General features: G+C 34.9%; 2 protein-coding genes and 1 long non-coding RNA gene across 3 annotated transcripts; 1 reads left to right on the forward strand and 2 right to left on the reverse strand.

Annotated features, from left to right (window-relative positions):
• Positions 1 to 1390: 1390 nt before the first annotated feature.
• On the reverse strand, positions 1391 to 5127 carry LOC133186785 (protein cereblon-like). The gene is made up of 6 exons (XM_061322093.1): positions 5009 to 5127; positions 4705 to 4851; positions 3705 to 3760; positions 2477 to 2556; positions 1869 to 1945; positions 1391 to 1517 (listed from the first exon to the last, which is right to left on the reverse strand). Exons 1-6 carry the CDS (start codon positions 5112 to 5114, stop codon positions 1474 to 1476), a joined length of 510 nt encoding a protein of 169 aa, XP_061178077.1. The 5' UTR covers positions 5115 to 5127; the 3' UTR covers positions 1391 to 1473.
• A 598-nt stretch (positions 5128 to 5725) lies between these two features.
• LOC133186781 (zinc finger protein 704-like) lies at positions 5726 to 12995 on the forward strand. The gene is made up of 7 exons (XM_061322086.1): positions 5726 to 6426; positions 7533 to 7678; positions 7809 to 8035; positions 10031 to 10131; positions 11059 to 11239; positions 11337 to 11489; positions 11646 to 12995. The coding sequence occupies exons 1-7, from the start codon at positions 5912 to 5914 to the stop codon at positions 11874 to 11876; spliced, it is 1554 nt and encodes a 517-aa protein (XP_061178070.1). The 5' UTR covers positions 5726 to 5911; the 3' UTR covers positions 11877 to 12995.
• A 3978-nt stretch (positions 12996 to 16973) lies between these two features.
• On the reverse strand, positions 16974 to 18292 carry LOC133187246 (uncharacterized). The gene is made up of 4 exons (XR_009721157.1): positions 18202 to 18292; positions 17516 to 17746; positions 17127 to 17302; positions 16974 to 17031 (listed from the first exon to the last, which is right to left on the reverse strand). It is a non-coding gene; the product is annotated as an uncharacterized LOC133187246 (long non-coding RNA).
• Positions 18293 to 23630: the final 5338 nt, after the last annotated feature.

Raw genomic sequence — 23630 nt, forward strand, 5'->3', positions numbered from 1 at the left:
ATTGGCAATTTCAATGCACGTAGGCAAGCTACATGTATGTAGCTAAATAAATAGTGATTGGACAAGAAGTAAATGCTAACATGCTTAAAAAATACCGACCATAATCATGCATAGGTAAACCTGTATTGACGACTTCACCGATAACAAAAATTCAAACCACACAACTCAATTATAATTTACATGTTATATTTTATTATCCCCTCATTTATTTTTTAAATTATTTATGTGATTTGAATATGAGAAGATCAAACAATACATGAATAAATCAAAAAGGCAAAATTTGATCCCGGTGCAAATTACATCACTTCCGTTTTGCACAGGACAAACTAACCCACCCACAAACATACACACACTATTGCATTATTTACCATATCCCCTCCAACTCCGTTGCAAGGGGATAATGAACATGTATTGAAAATTCAAAAATACATAAAGAAAACTTATGGCTGGACTGCGATCCAAGCCCTGGACCCCTGTATTACTAGTCAGGTGCTCTAACCACTCCGCTTCCCAGGCTGATCTCTGTGGTCCATATAGTCCAAATTGCCACCCATTCATGAAACCAGCAACATTAAAAGGTGAACATTTCCAAGCACATAACAAGTTTATTTTCATGAGACTGCTACACCCATAATTCACCTGGAAACAAAATAGTCAATTTTTCTCCACATTTTAAAAAAAAAGTTAGGAAAATAATTCCATATATGTATAGTGTATGATAAATGTGATGACTTCAATTTTTCAATTGTCAACTTCCCTTACTTATGTAGCAATATACTCTTATCACCTGCATATGGGGTTTTTGTCTCCCAGTTGATTCAATATGCAAGAGCATGCTCTATGTATGAACAATTTCAGAGGCAAGCTATTGACAAACAAGTTGATGAAACAGGGATATCAACAATCTCGTTTGAAGTCATCATTTTGCAAGTTTTATGGTCAATACAATGATCTTGTCAGCAAGTACAACCCATCATTAAGTCAAATGTTGACTGACATTATTCATACTAATTGTTAGGCCATTATTTACACACTGCAATGTCTAAGGATTTTTCCGTTTTTTCCCCAATCATGACAAGGACCACATGGCGGGTGTGACCGGTCAAAGGGGATGCTCACTCCTCCATGGCACCTGATCCCACCTCTGATGTTTTTGGAGGTCCATGTTTGCTCTGCTCCAAATCTGTATTGTTTTAATGGACTTCGAGCTTGAATACTGTTTGTTATCTCTATATTCATGTACAATTTTCATAGAAAAATGCATTGTATGAATGCATGCTTTCATTTCCTCCATCAATACAGGCTTGAATAGGACATAATTTTCACAAGATTTATTATCTCCATAATCAAGATACTTTATAGGGCAAATTCTGAGGTACAATACAATAAATTGAACATTATAATATTTATAGCAATAACTTGCAACAAAAGTCAAATTCAAAATGAGACAAAAATTGCAGTGATGGTTTTCTGTCAGCTTGCATAGGCCTTTGGTATATGTATGATTGATTCTGCTTCTGAAAAAAAATGTAGGATTTGTTCTATAAAAATAATAAAAATGCAAAACTGTTTGACATAAATTGTTCAACTCTTCTTCCACAAACAGAAATTGAAACTTTAAAAAAAAAATTTACATAGGAGTTGAATTTCCTTTATGTATCTTCTGTATATAAATTTTGTCCAAAAAATTCATCGTATTATTTTTCTCTTTTTATTGGCTCAAAACTTGATCACATGATCAAGAATGTAACAACATATAGACTTGTGTTTCCATTTAAAGATTCTGAAATGCATATCGACTTGATGTTTCTAAAACTGGAATTAATCTTTTATAAAAGTATTTAATTAGCTGATAGTTAGTAAGTTACCTGATTGTTGTAAAACATTGGCCAAAATGATTCCAAAAAATGACCGAGGTCTGTTTTCTGTAGTTGTTTCATATTTCCTGAAATGAAATAATCAGATTTGTGCACTAAGTCAAGACAGACTCAGAGTCAGAAAATTATTTTTACATGAAGTTCTTGCAATTAACGTATTATTATGAGTCCTACGTGTAGGTACATGTACTAATAATTACATCTTATTTGCTATTGTTATAATTATCATAGTAGGTCTGTATCTCTTGCTATACTTAGTATTCATAAACTCTTAGGTAGTCCTCCATCTAAATTCAGAATATTTTATCTTTGCATATTTATTTTTAATCTGACAAGTCTTTTGAACACACACATATATAGAGAGAGAGATTGGTAATGTGACTAATTCAGAGCAGAAAACATGTAGAAGGTGATTCAGTCAAACCAAGATTCACATGGTAAAATTTCAGTTAAATCGAGAATCACAGGGTAAAATACTTAAAGAACAAGGGGTTGGGACTTCCAAATCACTTGGACATATCAATGGCATTTGAAATATCGATGTTCGAGATACCAAACTTCAACTTTATATAACATTTATTTATAAAATATGTCTTTACCATCCTAAATGTTTGAAGCACATAGGGCAGACACAAATTGTCCATAAGTATCCCGGAAACCAGGTCATCAGGTCTGAAGACTGAAAATAAACACTATATTATCTGATCACTTCTTGTTAATGGTCATACATGTTTCTTGACAAATCTGTAACTAAAGATATTTTACAGACCAATCTTAGAATAAAACAGAAACTAGCTTTTACCTTCCAATAGTTAATTAGTGCTCTTTACTAATCAGCTGATGATTTGAAGTGTGTTTTATTTTCATTAAAGATGGGCGAACAAGCTGAGAAAAATGTCTGCCAATGGTTCGACAAACAAGAAAGTGAAAATTAAATCTCAATTAATACTCTATTTTCTTTGATATTTCAGTTAACATTAATATATACTTTATGTAAAATCTCCAAACTTGGCAACAATCTTACAACAGTTAATATTATTTGTCTATGAAACAGCAGGCATATACATCTATTAATATGGCAAAAATAATTATTTCTTTACACTAAAGCAGAATTTCTTATACAAGTTGGTCTTTGCTCCATTTTTTTTATTTTTTGGAAAGTATATCTTCAAAGTATGTTTAAAAATTTTAATTTTTTGCTTAACATGGAGCAAGGACTTACTCTATCTTAAAAAAAACTTAATGACACAAAATTTGTATCTTTCGGAGAAATATTTGAAGTCCAGTTATTCAAGGGTCTTATCAAAAAAAAGATTTAAATGCTAATGATCTGTCTTGTATGGTGGTTTACATATTGGAATCTAGGAGTGTAAAGACAGATTGTCGGGATTTTTATTGCTTGGGTTCAAATACCAAGACATCCTTACATTTTTTTTTTAACAAAAATAATTTTTGCCAAGAGAATTTTTCTGCAGAAAAATTTCATACACCTTTCAATAATCAGAACTTTGCTCTAAATACTTAAAACAAATTGAAAAATTGAATTTAGTCTTTAAATAAAACGTTTATATCTACTCACTAAAATCTTGCCTAAAAAATTCACCCCGATTTCCAAAATGAAATCAATGTTTATAAGTGATCTCTTCTATACTTTTGGGCATCTAGCAGATTAAACTATATGCATGTTGATGATGATAAATGTTCTCTCCATCAAAATTGTGAAATTCGTGTACCCTGGTCTAGGGTTTCACTCCCCTGGGAGGGACTCAGTTTGAAAGTACTTAAAATCAATTCACTGCTAGTCTTACTTGTGATCCTGTCTCTTACCTGAGAAGTTTCTGTAACATTTGCTTTAACAGTTGTGATTACTTCAAAATATACACCTGTAAATCAAAAGGGGAGTGAAAATGGTGAGAATATAATCATAACAAAATACATGTAGAAGGCAACAAAAACAAAAACAAAAAAAAAACAAAACAGAGAAGAATAATCCACACTGGGGTGTATCAAAAGATAGACTATTTTTATGCCCAAAATGGCAATTTAATTATTAATGAATTTTAGTTGATGCACAGTTTGTTCACAAGAAGATAAGGTTTGTTAAGAATTTTTATCTGTATAGCAAATAAAATGCAGATGACTAGGTATTTTTCTAACATAGCCACAAGGCAAGGGTTTCCTATCCATTCATAATGGCAATTCATATCACAATGACTAGCTGTTACAGTATATCCTTGTCAAAATTAGGATGCTTTGAACCTTTCATTGCTAGTGTGTTTAAGTTTGAAGTCTATATTTCTATTGATTAGAATTGGTCTTGCATCTTACCCTGCCCATCTGGGATCCAAAGTCCATAATGTCTCAATATGAAATGATGGATAATTTTAAATTAATTTTAAATGAATTGAGTTGATTTTGGCTAATAGATAAAAATCTTAATTCAACCTCTACATGAATTGTTATCATGTAGTTCAATCTTAATATTGCCCTTACTATAGTCCATGGAAGGGGCTGATCTGGAAGGGAAGAGGGGCAATTTTTTTCTTCAACCAAAAAAATAAAAATCATATTTATCTGTTTTAAGTTTTAATGGGTTGTATTATTACATATGATTTGAACTTGGTTTAAAATGCATAACCCTGATACTTTTGAAATCTTAATGTAGATGTTACAAAGTTTTATTCATCCTTTTTTTTATAAGGGGGTTGGGTTGGGTGGGGGAACCATGTGAAGCACTCCTTTACTAGAATGATGTCTGCACTACACAACTGTTTTGACTGATGCCAGAATCAATAGACTAAACTGAAAGTTATGAGGAACTGCATACCATCTGGGTTTTTGAACAACTGTATGAGAGTTCCATTCTGGCCCCCAATTGTGTCGTTTCTCTGTCTGTGCGCTAACTTGCTAGGTATCTGAATTAAATGAGATGGGTGCACGACCTCATGTCCACAATTTCTGCACAAGATATAATCTGTAATGTAAACAAATGGTAAAAGGGAGATTTGGATACTTGTAGAGGAAATTCGAAATATCTGTTTGCTAGCACTAGTTTAATGTTTAAAATAAAGCTCATCAAAACATTCCAAGTCGTTACTGGCGACAGTGATTAGAAATGAATTTGCTTGTACCGACGTAATCAACTGTAGATGCAATTACACTTCTGTCCAAATAATACACAATATGCAAGAGAAAAATAAATTTAACAATCGTGTAAATCGTTTGTTTCCTCCACATCGTACGTCGACATTGTTCGCACTGCACTGTGGGATATGCTTACAGATTTTTGACAGTTGTCACGTGGTTGACCGATTTTTCCCTTGAAGTAGATAAACAAAGCTGTTCCTTCCATCTCCCTCAAAAACATCAAGCAATGCACGTGATATCGACAAAATGGAAAGGCGTGAACCGTGCCTTTGTAATTTCTTTTGATATTTTATCACTAATGGAATCAAATTACAGTCATGAAATAGCCTCGCATGAGCTACTTTATGAAACAAATTGTCAATATTTTATTTCCCTTAGAGGGGGTGAAATTACTTATTGGAAGGAAATCAACACGAAGCGGCGAAAATGATTGACAGTTCCCTGTTGAGAATGCAACACAGCCCCTAGCTTATATTGACCAAAGTTTACAAAATCTTATGTTTGAAATGGTTTATTTTGATAGTATTTGTCACTGGGAAATGCAATATTCACACTCAAACACACCTAGCTAAATGATAAGGTTTATTTATGTTGCTGAAATTCTTTCGATAACCTTCACCTTGGATATTTTTTTAGCCAGCTAACGAAATCCTGGAGGTGTGCTAAAATCTACCAATCAATGCGGAGAAAGATGTCACGAGGTTTTGTTGATACCAGAGCGAAAGCTCCGCCTCTCAAAGCTACCAAAACAAACCGGCGCAAAATACCGGCATATTGTGACCCATCTCAGCCCTATTCAGCGACCGTTTTAGCAGATTCATACAAACAGGATTAAATTTTATACTGTGATATGATTATACCAAATATGAACAACCAAATAAACTAAGATGTCTGGAAATCGTCGACTTGCAAAGAGGTCTATTGTTGGTACGAAAATCTGTGCCCTGTGGAAAGATGGTAGATTTTATCCAGGGGTAATTACAGACCACTCGGGCGAGCCGAGCATCGCCGAAGAGGCGAAATACACTGTTGTATTCGATGACGGATTTCAGAAAAGTGTATATTCACGGCATATAATTGGACAAGGGTTTCACTCGATCAATTCCTTCCGCTTGAAACATGGCCAGAAAGTGTTTTTGACTATGCACGGACGAGAGGTTGCCGGGGTAGTCGTTCAACACGATACAGACAGCGACAACGTCATCGTGAACGTCAGACTTCAAAATGGAGAGGGGATGGATCTTGAGGTTCGACCGGATGACATTCGTCTTTTACCAAGCCGGAAATCAGCACGACTTGTGGACCAAGACACGGATTATTCCAAGCTGGCGGACATCTCCGTGAACGAGCCCAGAAAACGACCCGTATCTCACGTAATCGACGTACCCAATGTCAGCGCTCAGTGAGTATACTCTAACGTACTCCAGAAAAATATTTAAGTTATATGTTGAAGAATTTCTAATGACTTAATTTTGTTTCTATTTGACCATTATATTATCGATTGGTCGTCTAATCATAAATCAATTAATTTTAATTTGTTACAGTAATTATAAAAAAAAATGATTAATTATATTTGATTTAAAATGCTGATATATATTTTTATTTTTCAAAAATCGAACAAGAAAACAGTTTTCTCTGCTGTCAGTTTATTACGACTCAGTATTACATTGTTTACGGTCCGAGAATATTTTGTAAACAAGGCCACATGATATGGATTAGGGATGGTCAGTAGTGCTTAACCTCTCTACTTAAGCATACCTCAAAACGAATCAACGGTCGACTTTTAAAGCAAAAGTTCAAAGTCGATCGATACCCGATTATTTTTTTTTTAATTCTAAAATTGCATCATTCAGGTATGGGAAAAGGGCATTAGCTGCTGCTTTTTTAAGATATTGAATATTGGTCATTGACAGCTTCATACAGGGCTTTTAAATAATTGTTCCATAAGACTTGCGTTATTTCTAAAAATAGACAATGCTCTACAGGTTAAAAAAAATTACAAAGTGACTGTGCAATATCACGTACTTTCAAAAACCAAGCTTACCAAACTTAATTTAGTTATCTCTTTTTCATTCTTATTGAGCCAAATAAGGTTTATTTGAAACGAAAATAATGTCATACAAATCAAGATTAATTCACCGTTTAATAAAAAATTGGTCACGAAAACGCACAAGACACAGAGTCCTTGGGTACAATTTACGAAAAGTTCTTCTAGCAGCTTTGTAAGTATAAATATCTTTAAAAAATTATAATCCTTGTGCCTAGATTTCCCCCCCCCCCCCCTAAACACGGTGGTGTTTCCTCTTAAGGATTCTGGATGTATATTTCACGATTAGCACAGATCCCCGAACCCCAACTCCTCCTCTCTAGACTTGCCCTGGTAAAGCACAACTTTTATTAACGTTCCGGGGGACTAATTTAGCGACTTCTTATATATTAGAGGCCTTTGGCGTTTATCGGATCAAAATTTAGAACCGACATGCAGCTGTACACTTCTTTAAATTGCAGACGATACCGGCGGTCGTCATCAGACCAAGAGGAAGATGACGTCAGAAGTGGAGACGTGGAAATGATGGACGAGACGATTGCGGCGATGGTGCTGACCAGTCTTTCATGTAGTCCAGCGTCTCCACAGTTTCAGGGATCTCTTACAGGTAAAAGTCTACAAATGATGACCCCCAGACACACGCCTATGCAGTCAATTGTCCCGACATCTAAAATAATCCCTGGGATCTACCCGAGAAATTCCAAGAGAGCAATTTACAAAGTATTTCTAATTTTCAGATAATAGTTTCAAATTCAGTGCCCTCTCAAGCAGTGCTAACAGCAGTGGATTCCACTCTGAGCGGAGCGACCCCTCCCCACCCTCTTTACATCTCAGCGAGAGCGCACCTGTTCAGTCCTCTGGTGGCTTCACGGTGGGCTCTTACAACAAAGACGATGAAATTGAGATAGATTTTGACGAAGAAAATATTGATGTGGACACAGTGGAGCATAAGCGAAAACGACAGGTATATATATATATATATATAGGGTTACACTGGTTATACATATGGTAAAGGGCACCCAGGGGCCATAGTACAGCATATATGAGAGAGAGATTCAAAAGTTGTGTTAATATATACAAATGCAACAGAACTTGGGATTGAACAGACGAAATCGTCCCTTAGACCCACGGGAACTGGAGGGACACCCACGACTCATTGAGTTCTAGGATTGTGTTGTTATAGGGCACCGGTTTTCGGATGGAATATATGACAAAGTTATCATATATAATGTTTAAAACGTTAACCCCCCCCCCCCCCCGGAATTTGTCTCTGGTTTTGGTAAAAAAAATTATTAGACATATTTATATGAGTTTCATACGTATTTTATTCATTTATGTATAAAATTTAATAAAATATATGCGTAAAGCTTTGGAAAATATGACTTTACCCAGGATTAATTAAAATACTGCAGGGACTTTTTACGATACAATGTAAAGTACGTTCGAAAAGCAGTTCGCATAGTATATATATTATTTGAAGACATATATGAATAGGATACATTAAAGTTAGGGCTGCCTCAGTGACACTCTTCACTGCACAAACCGCACCCCACCCCGGGATTGATCCTCATTCTGTTATCCCCCCACCTTGACATTTTTTTTTTATAAATCAGTATTAATCAATGCTCCGTTTTCATATTCGGCTAAAGGCGAAATTTATACATAACCCTGATCACTGTTGAACACCGTGGTTAGGCAGCGAACAAAGACCAGAAGGGCTGCTCTGTAAGATTTGACCTAGATCTAGGAACTATCAGCTGATTTCACAATGAGCTGTTCTATTTTTATCCCAGCATATAGTGACCTAATAAACACTCAGGTATACCTTGGTGTATATTCATTCGTCACTAGTCATGCGTGAAGTGTTTTAACAACATATACAAGAGAATGAATTTTTAAAACCAAATTTTTGGTAAATATAAACATTTAATCAAAAATTCTTGGCGTTCTCTGATCAATATTCCTATTAAGTTCTGTACTGGTGGGACGTCATGGGGCCCCCACTGTTTGGGGGAAACTTCGAGGCTCAGTAAAGAAATTCCTCGTTCACTTGTCATATTTACAAAGAAAACTGACAGTTACTGTCCACAATATTTATATCATGTGAAGAGGGAATGGGAATAATTTTTTTAACGTCGCATTATTTAGGGAATCTTATATCTAATACTAATGTAGCCAATTATTTCATTAATTATAATATATGTATTGCTCTAGGCTTATCGATGTATGTAAATTTGAAATATACTAAATGGAAATATAAATATAACAGTCATGTTTATATTTTCATTTGTAAGGTAAAATTAATTATCCCTATCGTCAAGTACAACATGCTAATTTGAGTAACATCATGGTTTATTTTAAGGCTGCCTGTACATGCGCTGACATTTCGGGGTCGCGGGTCGGCCTTGTTTTTAGATGACAGATCCCCTGTATAATGTCCAGGTGTATTATATACAGAGCAATCTGACTATAGCGAAGCCCCCACAGTGTAACCTTACGTGACGGCATTAATTATTATGTAGGCAAGCCTTTGCCGCGAACATGGCTAACTTCATGGCATAATTCTCATTGCATTATCGATATCAGAAATTAATATTTATTACGTACTTAAAATCGGTGAACCCCCCTTAAGACGTGTTACAACATACACGTGGTATAATAACCCGGCCGGCGTTTTTGGTTTACTCATCCGGGTTCGTGAGTCCGAAATCCGTTTGGAGTGACGTTGCATTCCTGTTCATTCATAAGTTATATATAACACGAGGATTTGTTGTCTGGGATCTTGATTAAATGAAAGTAAAATGTACCGTAGTCATTCAATTATTAAATTTATACCACATAATGATGATTGTACGTATGTAAAACATGTATACCTTGAAACAATGTATACATATACAAACAAGATATAAATGTCTACAGTTTTCTTTATAATTTAATGCCATACCCTAACTACTTACAGACAAACAGACGACTGAGGTACCAGTGCACGTTTCCTGGATGTGGCCAGGTGACAGACACGTGTTCTAGTATTGAGAAGCACGTACGGTTAGCTCACCTTGGGTAAGATTTTAAAAACATAGAGATACACCTTCAGAAATACCACGTGATTACACTTTAAAAACGATGAGAATGCAATATTAAATAGATACATTTTGCCAGATTAACAATATTCTGAAAGCAGGATTTATAAGTTGGAGATCGTTTTAAAACTTTTAATTTAAAAGTATAATATGTTGACGGTGCGACCGTTGGGGCGAGCGCAGTGTTCACTTCATTATTATGATCCGCCTCTTCAAACCGCACGAGACAGACTGTGACGTCACATGACGTCGTATGTTAGCTGCATTTCCATAAACAAAGTTTAAAAAGTGCAAATATTTTAACAAAGAACGTTTAATCTACTATCTGCATGCAATATCCATTAAATTAAGGTGAGTTAATTTTGTGTGAAATTTTAGTTGTTGTCACCGCGTGAACGAAGTTAGCAGCGAGAACAAGAAGCGATGCATTGTGGGTCAGAATTACTGCGGAAAAAAATTCTATTGAATGAATGTGCAGTAGTCCGAATTTTCTCTTCGCCCAGGCGTTGTCGTTAGAGCTCGCAGTGACGAGCGGCGCTTCGCGCCGCTCGCTGCGCTCGCTATTAATTTACTTGAAATTAGTGACAACCGTTTTGGTTGAGTTTGGTTGGTTTGATAATTTACAACGGGCCCGTAGGAAGCAATTTCAGTTGGGGGGGGGGGCACAACCATACATTTTCAGTTGAGGGGGCACTATCAACCAAAAATTCCTTGACAAGCAAAAAAAAAGGTCATCAGAAGTTTTTATTGAGGGGGCACAAGCATATAGTAGCTCTGTTTTCTATAGTAATCTATATATCGGCAAAATTATTGGGGGGCACCCCCCCGTGCCCCCCCCCCCCTCCTGTTCCTACGACCATGTACAAAATGGAAAGAATATTCAACAAGCTCATCTTTCTGTTAACAGTTGCAATGAATCAGATGATAGTCGATCGGACGGTGAGGAGGAGTTTTATTACACGGAAATCGAGGTCAATGTGGATAACGTCACCCAGAAATTCTCTCAGATGTGCACATCATCACCACCGGAAGTCCACGGTCACCTGTCTCCCGCCATTCCTGTACCAGACCACGACTATCAGAAAAAGGTCTCTATTATGTCGTAAATTAAACAGATTCTATCTCTATTTACTAGTATGTCAAAATCATGAATTACTAACTACTCCCAACGTTCCGTCTTTCCAGGACCACAGCATTAAATCACAGGCTTCCTCAGTGCCCTCTGGCGGTTTCTTTCATCAAGGATTAACACCAATCTCTTTTTCCAACCCTCCCCAAATGAAGAGATCAATGTCCTGGCAGAGTAGTGCGCATGCTTCATCATTTCCCATGCACTCGGTGAGTACTATATTGAGAGTTCCTAGCTTACTAGTATATACATGGATAATCGAACATTTGTGTGATTCTGCTAGATATTTTCATATTCCATTACATTGAAATTCACAACATGTGAATTAGTAGTCAAAATATATTTTAAATATTATTCATTTTTAGCTTTCGCCTCCAATCCGAGTGACCAAACCAACACCGCAAGAGCGGTTACATCAACATCAAGCACAGTCTCCGAAATCACATCTCTACTCCGTATCTCCAAAAACGGGTGGATTTCATAAGAAGCCCCGCAGCGAAGTCCGGAAATGTCGAAAGGTATACGGCATGGAAAATAGGGACCAGTGGTGTACTCAGTGCAAGTGGAAGAAAGCCTGCTCTCGATTTGTCGACTAAGTCACATGCCTGATTGTCACATTGCGCATGTTGACGCCATATTGACGTCATAGGTGTACTTTTCAGTGCTTCTTGCTGCTGTTTATCAGATGTACAATAACACATAGAAGTTAATTCCGCTGCATATTCCAAAATGTCTTTCCTATTTCTGGTCAATTCATGTGACCAGTTATTGAATGAGTAAAGACATCAGTATAATATCAGCTTTGCAAAATATACTTTCACTTTGAAGATAAATGAAGATGTTGCTTTGTGTATAAATGTGCCCAGTTGTACTGAAAGTCATGTGTAATCATCATTATGTTTTCTGCCTGTGTGACACCCCCTATCTCTCTCTTTTTTCTCTCTCTCTTTCGTGGCTATTGATAATCTACAAACTTCTCTTTCCATGCATTTTTCAATTTGTTATATGATTTTGATTATTCATTGTAATTTATCAATACATAACAATTATCATCTCACAGCTGGAAATCAGTGCAAGTTCTTGTCAGATGAAATCTCAGGTTGTATTTTATTTAATGTTGATGATGCAGTGCTTTGAATTTTTATGGATTATTTGACCTAATAGTTGGTTACACCTTATACTTTATTATATAAAGTTTATATATAATCATATACTAACTTACATGATGTGTGCTATGATGCGTGCTTATTGAAATTTGTGTCTCTCCAAAGAGGTTCCGTGTATGTGATGTTTATATTTTGATTTTTTTTTTTCTTTTTACCGTACGGCACCTTTTTCCAGGTCAAGACTTAGTATTGGCTTCTTCGGACTCGACAAAATTTCTGAATAGAAAAAATAGAATTGCCTCATGTATTTTTACAGCAGATCATACAAAGAGTAATTAATTAATCGTATTACACGACCTTTTGCACGGATCTTGAGACAATATACAAAGATAATCTGTATTTTACTTATGTGGCCTTTTTCACAGAAAAATCATTAGACTATATAAGATAAATTTTGACAACTCTTTAATTCTTTGTTTAATAAATATACTAGTACTTTCTTCTAAAATATTATTGTTATAATGTAATCGAATCTATTTTAATAGAAATACATTTATAAGATTTTTTGTGACATATTACAACTTAGATGCTTGTTGGGGAAATGGGAAATTTTTGTCTTATAGACGTAAGTTTTTTTTTTTTTTTTTTTTTTTTTTTTTTTTTTTTTTTTTGTGTATTTAAAGTTTTCAGTTCAATATTTTTGAAATTTAACAATTGAATCGATCTCATTGTTTTATCATACGGATGGGTAGTGTCGTGCAATTATTTGTAGTGAGTAGATGTATTATAGACATCGGTACTCCATGTTCATTACTCTGTATATATACACAAACTATATTTACCATACCTATATATATTTGTCGTCTTTCATCAAGTATCACCGGTACTTTGTGGGATTGTAAATATGATATAACAATAAAATATTCCATTTCAACGGTCTTGGTTTGGGTGTTTTTTTCTTCTTACGTCGCGGGTTCGAATCCCACTGCGGGACGTGGAGACCGGTCCTTCGGATGAGACCGTATAAACCGAGGTCCTGTGTCGCAGTAGGTGCTGGCACGAAAAAGATCCCTCACTGGTTAGTGGCCCTAAGTGCCGAGTATAGGTCGAAATTTGTAGCCCTCCACCGGCAAGTGGTGGCGTCTCCATATGAGTGAAAAATTCTCGGGAGGGACGTTAAACAACAAACAATTAATCAATCTTCATACTACCTATAGCACCTCGATGTTCATGCATATAGTGTCCGCGGAAATTTGTCACAGCGTATAATTTAAAGTGCATCTGAGACATAAAATGGCAATCAACAAATCCGTGTAATTTTATACCCATGGATTGAACAGAAATAATATGAACCCATAGAAAAAAGTACGTTTACAGTATCTATAGCATGTGTTACAGAATGATCTGTTTGTGAAACACTGCATGATGCTCATGTCGAAGGTTAAAGTTTCCCAAGTGCAAGTCATTTTCCAAGGTCAAGAGATCAAACATGATGATACCCAAAGAAAGGTCTCGTCACAAGGCACACACCTGTGAAATATGAATGACCTAGCATCAAGCATTCAAAAGTTATGAATAAGGTTAAAGTTTTTCAAAGGTAGGTCAAACTCCAAGGTTAAGGTCAAAATCAATGGTTCCAAAGGGAAGGTCTCGTCACAAGTAGTATACGTGTGAAATATAAAGGCCTTAGCACCAACCATTCAATAGTTATGGCCAGTTAAAATTTCTAAAGAAGGTCAAACTCCGAAGTCAAGGTCAAAATTGTTAGTACCCAAGGGAAGGTCTTGTCGCAAGAAATACACCTGTGAAATATGAATTTGAAAGCCCAAGTACTAACCGTTTTAAAATTATGACCATGGTTAAAGTTTTTCAAAACTAGGACAAGGTCAAAGGGTCACAATTGTTAGTACCCAATGGAAAGGTCTTCTCACAAGGAATACCAGTGCACGTGAAATATGAAAGCCATAGCTCCAACCAATCAAAAGATATGGGCAAAGTTAAAGTTTTTGCGGACAAACAGACAGACAGGCGGACGTAGAGAGCAAACTCTATATGCTCCCGATTCTTTGATTACGGGGGCATAAAATATACTGATAGATTAGTTCTGTGAACTTGAGAAGGTGAAAGTGAAACTCAGACCACTACCCAGTTCAGGGTGTATCTGATGTTAAAGCTGAACAAAAAAAAAATGGACAGGAGGAACTCGTCAGCTAGCACCACATACTAGAAACTACGATGGCCGATAGCGGCCGACAATTCACACTAACGTTATGTGTGTAACATCTACAGCATTGTCACTGAAAACTCACTGACACATTACACCTAAAAGGAAAAGTGTACAAAGTGTACAGTGTCAAAGCAAATTCCGTGTACACTCTACACCAAAGTTATGTGTGTAAAGTGTCAGAAAAACTTTCAGGTACACTCTACATCTAAAGGTGAAATCAAGATTCAACACAGAACCAGACGTGTTTCTTTGTGTTGCTCCCGCAAGGTGCCTCTTGAAGTTCACATAGATCTGGCACCAAGACCATAAACTGCGAATAGATTTAAGTCAAAATTTCAAACTAATATAACTTTTGAAATAATTTTGATATTGAAACCAAATTTTCATCATATATTTCAGTTTAAATGTTATATAAAATTGCAAATTTTTAAGCAACAATATTTTTAAAAAAAAATTCAAAATTTTAATTTAAGTCTATTCTCATTTTATGGTTTTGGGGCCTGAGGAAATGCTGGCAAATTAAGTTCCTCGGTAAATAATCAGTAAAGAGCAAAATTAGTATTTTATGAAAGGTTTAAAATGGTCATCAATTAAATTACAGGTACTTATTCAGATCATGATAATAACTATCGAAAATGCTATTTAGGACACAGCTTGGAAAACGGATCAGTCTGCCAGTAGGAGAGGTACATCAGCATTTAAATTTTCCAGTCAAAAAATGGAAAGTGATAATTTTCACACAATATGAAACAATTCTTGTTTTCATTTCACATTGTGTGAAAATGATTGTAAATATTACCGCTAAGTAAAAGAAAATGATTCACTTTATATATTTTGAAATGTATTATAACCTTTCATCCATATTTACTAGAAACAAGATTTTTCACTTCCAGAACTATATGAACTGTTTGATATCTTCTACTGGACAGACGCATTTATTTAGCCATTTCCTTATAACGAAAATATAAATAAAAATTACTTCAGGTTTATGTGAACATCAAGAGGCACTTTGAGGGAGCAGCACGATAAAGAAACATTGGATCTGTTTTGAATCTTGATATCACCTTTAGGTGTAGAGTGTACATGAAAGTTTTACTGACATTTTACACGTAAAACGTTGGTGTAGAGTGTACATGGAATTTGCTTTGACACTGTACACTTTGTACACTTTTCGTTTTAGGTGTAATGTGTCAGTGAGTTTTAATTGAAAATGCTGGACATGTTACACACATAACGTTAGTGTAAATTGACGACCGTTATCGGCCATCGTAAGAAACCGAAGTACAAGATGCATAAAGAAGTACAGCATGGTCACAGTTACACAGTTACTTGCAGTATAATAGGCCTCATGTATTCCAGGAATTAATGGAAAATGAAGAAAAGTTAAAGAACACACTAAAGAAGCGTGTTTCAATCTGTGAAAAGTTTTAATGCAATTTAAAATGCTCAATGAGATAAAGGCTAGAGACGTGGGAAGCAATCAACAGGATCAGGAAGGAAAGTTGCGTATCGTTAAACATGAGCTTCAAGAAGAATCCAAAAGCTGAAAAGAGTGAATAGTAAGTTGGAAAGAGTGCAAGAGCACCAAAATATCAAAGACCTTGACGAAACCTGCAATCCACAATTTAAGAATTTTAGGTGAATAATAAATCTTGACAGGAGAACACATAAGTCTAAGACTTTAAAAATTTCCTAAACAAACCATTAGGATCAAAACGAAGATGACGATCTGGAAACAGAACAGAAGCTATATTGAGACGAGAAGGGAATGCATAGGCATCGGATATACTAGTACGTGTATATATAACGTACTGTGGACACTCTCTTACCACCTGTACGAAAATTTACGCCCTGACCTTAGGCGGAAATCAAAAGACGGAATCCGCCTTTATCTATAAAGAACTTAATAAGACTATTAGACGGAGTCCGGGTGGAATCAGGGCGGAATAGGGCTCGAAATATTTAAATGAGTTAAGGCGTATTCCGCCTTTCCTAATATGGATTAGTTTCAAGGCATATTCCGCCTTACCTGCAAGGCGTATTCCACATTAATGGCAAGGCGTATTCCGCCTTACTTAGGATAGGCGTATTCCGCTTACTAGCAAGGCATATTCCGCCTTACTTAAGATAGGCGTATTCTGCCTTACTAGCAAGGCGTATTCCGCCTTAATGGTTAAAGGGATTTTGCATTAATGGTTACATAATCTGCCTATCACAGTGTATCAGCTATTGTTGTTTCAGACTTTTACAAACTTAACAATTAAAAAAAAAATGAAATTATACAAATTATAAATCATTTATTTACAAGTTCTTTAAAATTCAATGACTAAAAAGATTTTACATTTGAAAATGTTATGCCTTGCCTTAAATTCACATGAAATAAAAAGATAAAAAATATTGTACCAAAACTTGATTTTTCTTCATACATCTACATAATAATGTGACTGTCACAGTTGAATTAACAAATAAAAAAAGAAAGACAAAACCATTGTTTCAAAGTCAATTCAACAAACCAATTAGCTGTTAATTTACCACTGGTTGATTATTTTCACAAAATTCTTTCTGTCTGCAAGGAAAGAGTGTGTCATTTTTATTGTTCTTCTTCCTAAGTTATCTGGAATAACTTATCTTTTCCATGATTCAAGCTTTCCTTTGCCATTCTTCACACTCAGTCACCACATGCTGAAGTCTATAAAGAAAATACAAACTGAGATGAATTTTTTGTTTTAAAACAACTCTTCAACATTTTTCAATAAAATGACTCTTTTATGGCATTCTATTCTGTATTACAGATCAGGATGCAAACAGTCTTGTCTAATTTCTCTCAACACTAAAACTTACAAAATATAAGAATAATTTTTCATATATTTATCAGACGTCTGATGTCTTTATGTATTCTTACCTCTCATAACCTCCAATACAGTTGAATGAAACACAGGTGTTAGACTGCATTCCTTTTTCCCATGAATCTTCAGCAAGCTCTCAAATGAGAAGTCTCAGCAGCGTTGCGAGTTTACTCCTAAGGGTGGATGGACAGTGACTTCTGGCCTTCATCCTGACTTGCTGCAGTTGCTGCAGTCCTCATTTTACCTTAATCGGCCAAAATTGCTGAGGACTTAAAAAGCTCGAAGTGCTGAAATGTATAACACTGCACTGCAGAAAATCCTAATATCTACAGTTTTAAAATTGACTTAAATAGGTTTTTAATCTCTTATTCAATTACTTTTCATAATCTTCATATATTTGTAAAAGGTAATAACGTAAGACCCCATTCTACAAACACTTTTAATTTACATGTATATTCAATAACTGCTCATGAAATATGTAGATCTAACTTAAATGAATATACTCATATCCATGTATGTTTTGAAATGTACATTTGCAGCTGCTTATTGAATAATTAGGAAAACTATCGTGTAGATGCATCAACGTTAGGAGGAATGGTACACTTCAATATGGATGAAAAAATAAATTAAAAAAACTTGTTCAAATTTCACCCCCAAAATGTATTTTAAGAATTTCATCAAAAAAAAAAAGAAGAATTCCATGTACATGATGTATATATTAATATTTTAAATGATGACTTACATCTCAGAACCTGACTCCTAATCCCAACTGAGCAGAGAACTACACTTTTAGAAGGGTGTCTGTGTCACCATTCCACTAATAAACCACTGGTTAAACCAGTGCTATTTACACATATCATATCGTGATTTTAAAACTGGAAGTAACTACAGGTCGCTAATTTTAAAAGGAAATCGTATTTCCGGAAAACACATACGCAAAGTGGAAAATTACACAAAAGTACATGTTGATTAATAATTGACAAATGGATTAGTAATTTTTTTATCCTTTATCTTTGTACTTTTTAATATTTTAATCTAAAAGGATATACTCATAACATTGAAAACAGGGGGGGGGGGGGGGGGGTGAGGCTACCCTACATTAGGCAAAAGGAAATGGCGCCTGAAATTTTATGCGCAAACTTTTTTTAACATCTGGGTTAGTGTAGAGTATAATGTGAATATAGGGCCTCAATGCTATTAATTCCAATTGGAATTAATTATCGGAAGTAATGGTGGAGAGTGGTGTGTACATATTTTGGCTGTACGAATTCAAAAAAAGAGAGAAAAGAAAAAACACCACTAAAAATTTTAACTTACCATTGTTTTCACAGTTACATGTATTCCTGTACAGTGTTTAGAAGTCCTTCTTTGTCCATTCAGCATGTTCACCGAGCATAATTTGCTTCACTTCAAAGCTTAGTTAAGAATAACACCAAAAGTTGTATTTTATCACTCCTTTTTCCAAAAACACATAACAAATCATCTTCAGAATAGTAATTTACAGGCATACATCTTGCCTGAGTTCCTTTTTAAACTGAATAAGATATAAAGATTCATCAACCAAATTGACCAACAGTCATCACTTTCAAAATCTGCATTCAAACTGACCAATGCATCCAAAGAGAGGCTCTGCCTGAAAACTTCCGCCCCCTGTAGAGGGTGGTCAAGCAGGAGTGCATTAGAAACGTACATCTGATATACAATATGGCTGCAAATAATTACTCCTCCAGGAAACGCAATCTTCAATGTAATAAAAAGCCTAATATTCAAAGTCTAATAACTGGATTAAAAGCCATGTTTGACTATTTTTTTTCGAATATCTCCCCAATTAGTGCCTTTAGAAAACAAGGTCATCTAGAGCAATGAAACATGTGGTCATGATTTAAACTGTTCATAATTTAAAGATTAATGCAGAATCCGTCTAAGAGCTAAGCCGGAAAACGTCTAACAAAAATACGCCTCAGATTTAAGGTGGAATCCACCTAAGATATGAGGCGGAAAACGGTTAAAGCTAAGACGTTTTCCATGTCCGCCTTTAGTACGGCTTAGTCCACCTAGCACTTAACCGGAATCCGTCTCAGTCCGCCCGGACTCCAGGCGGAAAACGGTTAAGAGTTTCGTACGGGCAATCTCTGCTTCGTCTTTATCTTGCAAGATCGACGTGTTCCACTGAACTCGAAAGCAAAGAATCACTAGCTTTCAAGAAAGAAATTGTGAAAATAATCATTGTGAATAGACTTAGAGACTATAAATAATCATTCTGAATAGAATGAAATACAGTGTTGACGCTCGATCAGTGATGAGTAGGAAAACATTTACAAGAACATTTTGCACATACAGAATAGAAACATGGAGCACTCGATAAAGACTGGAAAACTCGTAATCCTTTTATGTGGATAAACAGAAGCGGCATCCAAAAATCTTGATAGAGAAATAATTTAACGCTTTGCGTCGTCTGTGTTGCGCAGTGATTAGAGATGCGTAGCTTGGAGTTTATCCTTACGTAGTGAGGTCGAATCAACTGTGGGACATAGAGACCGGTTCTTCGGATGAGTCTGTATAAACTGATCGAGGTCGCGATCCCGAGTCACAGTCCCCTCACTACCCAATGGCCGTAAGTGCCGAGTACACAATTGGTGGCATCCTAATATGAGTGACAAAATCTCGAACTGAAGTGACGCCAAGCACGCATACAAACAAAACAACCAACCAACCTGGGATAGTGAAAGTTGCAATTTGTCAACATCAGTATATAGGCAAGCCCTAACCTGGAACTTTATCTGTACAAGTTTAGCTTTTTAAAAAAAGCATAGAGAGTCAGCCAGTGAATTTTTCCTTTTTAGTGATAATGTTTAAAAGCTTTAATTAGGAAACCGAAATTTTGTATTAGAAAAAATTATTTCAGCATTATCTTAAGCCGATTTGTCCAGTTGATCCTTTAGTTTTTCAGCATGGGTGCGGAGAGTTTGGGGTTAAAACGATCGACCCCATGCATGCAGATTCTTGCATTATTTTGTGAATTAAATACAAAAAAACCCCGAAAAGTTTAATTATTTATGTTCAAATACACAAAAGCATAATTTCATTAAAAGTCAGTAGCCGCTCATATATATCAGGTTTATGAAAAAGAAGGGGCGTGTTTGCCACAAAGACTTTTAGGCAGCTTTCAAAACCCCCTCCACTAACCTCGCATCCCATTTACACACGTTTTACAATTAATTTTCTATTGTAATTTTCTATTTCTATTCTATTTTCTATTTTCTAATTTATTTATTTATTTATTTTTTTTGGACAACTTTCGTTGATTTTTTAGACTTTCACAAGACTGAACCTCCTGGTACCACCAACCCTCTGGATCCGCCCTCTAATCGTGTCAAAGTTGTTTACTCAAACTTTATTATTACATTATTATTATTTAGGGAAAAAGGGTGTTGTAGTATTCACGTCGTCATTTTCTTCCAGAAGGAGCTTTGCAAACTTTTCTAATGGGTTAGTGAAACTAGCCAAAGTGCTCTCTGGTAGAGATTGTCTCGGTCAACTTCACCCAGACAAAAAATCCTTAACAGTCATACGGAACCCCCTTATTAAGATTATGAATATATGACAATTGCAAAATAGTGTTGTAACTTTTAGAATATAAAAAAATAAATATTTACTGAACAACACAGGCATCATGCATGTAACATCATAAACATGTAAGCTTTGTTAGAGCCTGTACTTTGCGTTTTATTTTATATCTTAATCTATCGACTTTTCTTATTTTACCTGATTAAATTTAATGTTTTACTTGACATTTGAAATAATGTAGAATTTGAAAATAAATAAAACACTTTTACAAATTTATTACTGTTTAATTAAACCTGTGTTTACATTTTATTGATATATAGTAGGGATTTTGTTGCTTAATCCATATTGATTTTACCGAAACGAAATCAATCTCCCAGAATCGCTTGCGCTATTTAGATTAACCAATGTCAGGGTACCAGTCTACCTCCCATAATTCCAGAACACGTAAGCGCATTTGAAGTTCTTCGTAAGATAACTAGTCAGCCCACGGGCTGACTAATAACAGGAAATATGAAGATCTTTAGATAAGCTGGATCTAACTAATAAAAGAACAACATAATAAAGACATACTTCTCGTCGGCCTTTGTCCAGTGTAGGGAAAAGGGGTGGGGTGGAGCAGAAGGGTAGTTGTCATGACATAATCAGTTGAGCTATCAGAGGTTTAGTGATTGCTTAATGTTTTGGATCCAAAAGTTCTTTTTCTATTTATACGTTTTCAACATCAAAATTCAAAATGTAAAAGTGTAAATAAATAGGGTTTACTAGCGTAGTGGTAGTGCTGGATGTTTTTGTTTTTATTTGTTTTGTTCATCCATGACTTCTTAATCTTTTCCTATATCCCGAGGAAGGGACAGGACGTCCCGAAAATTTCCATCCGTGACCTTGTATCTACATGTACTAAGTAGATCCGACGGTATACAGTGTTGTTGGGTTTTTTTTGTTTTTAGTGCTTTACACCCACACCCCCCCACATCTATACTTATATATATATATATATATATATATATATATATATATATATATATATATATATATATATATATATATATATATATATATATATATATATATATATATTAGGGATGGCAATCGAATACCAAATTGCCAATCGGTTAACCGTCGGTTAATCGTATCAAGACATTCCGACCGATTAATCAGTTATTAAAATCGTATCAATAACCTTTTTCATTATTATAACCTCTATACTCAAATAAACAAGACTAGAAAAATGTTTATATTATTTTTTTCCTACTACAATTACAGATTTTTTAACCGAGTATCTGAAGTATCAGATTTAAAAAAAAAATCAGAAGAGATGTCACACAAGTTCGTTCTGCATTGTCACCAAACAGTCAAAACTTAATTTAGACTGTTTGCTTCATAATATATTGACAGGTAACTGCAAATGATAGAAAAGGTAAGGCACGCATTATATATATATATATATATATATATATATATATATATATATATATATATATATATATATATATATATATATATATATATATATATATATATATATGCGGTGACTTTCATATAGCATGGATACTCTAACTAATATTTACATTTGCATTTTCGGCACTTAATAAAGCATGGGTACATTAGCTGATAATCACTATATGACTTTAAATCATGAAGCAAGATTAACTTTATCTGTCATATAGTATATGGATCCTGTAACCCTGGCAACTTTCATGTTGTATGGCTTTTCTATGTATAGATATGCCAGCTGATATTTATTATGATGTTCATGTAGTATGAATATCTAGCTAATATTAGCTACGACTCTCAAGTAGTATGGATATTTTAGCTGATCATAACTAAATGACTTTCATATACATGAAGTATTGATACTCTATCTGATAATAGCTATGACTTTCATCTGTATGGATATTTAAGCTAGTCATAACTAACTGATTCCATATACAGGAAGTATTGATACCCTATCTGATAATAGCTATAACTTTCATCTGTATGGGTATTTAAGCTCATCATAACAAACTGACTTCAATATATATGAAGTATTGATACTCTGTCTGATAATTACTATGACGTAGTATGGAAACTGTAGCTGAAAATGACTATGACTTCCATGTAGTATAAACATCTAGCTGATAATTACTACGACTTTCTTGTAGTATGTAGTGGCTACTCTAGTCTGGTTGATATTAACTTTGATTTTCATGTAGTGGATACTCTAGTCTTTCGACTTTCGTGAAGTGGATACTCTATAGCTAGTCTAGTTCATATTTTCTTTGACTTTCATGTAGTGGATACACGAGTCTAGTTGATAATTACTTTCATGTAGTGTACTCTCTAGTCTAGTTGATATATATTTACTTTGACTTTCATATAGTGGATACCTTAGCCAAGTTTTAAAATATTACTTCGACTTTCATATAGTAGATCCTCTAGTCTTTTGACTTTCATGAAGTGGATACTCTATAGCTAGTCTAGTTGAAATTTTATTTGACTTTCATGCAGTGGATACTCTAGTGTAGTTGGTATTTACTTTGACTCTCATATAGTGGATACTCTAGTCTTTTGACTTTCATTAAGTGAATAATCTATAGCTAGTCTAGTTGATATTTACTTTGACTC

The sequence above is a fragment of the Saccostrea echinata genome, unplaced genomic scaffold (genome assembly GCF_033153115.1).
Source record: "Saccostrea echinata isolate AGI-Se365-2 ecotype Australia unplaced genomic scaffold, CSIRO_AGI_Sech_v1 ptg000014l, whole genome shotgun sequence".
Lineage (NCBI taxonomy): Eukaryota > Metazoa > Mollusca > Bivalvia > Ostreida > Ostreidae > Saccostrea > Saccostrea echinata.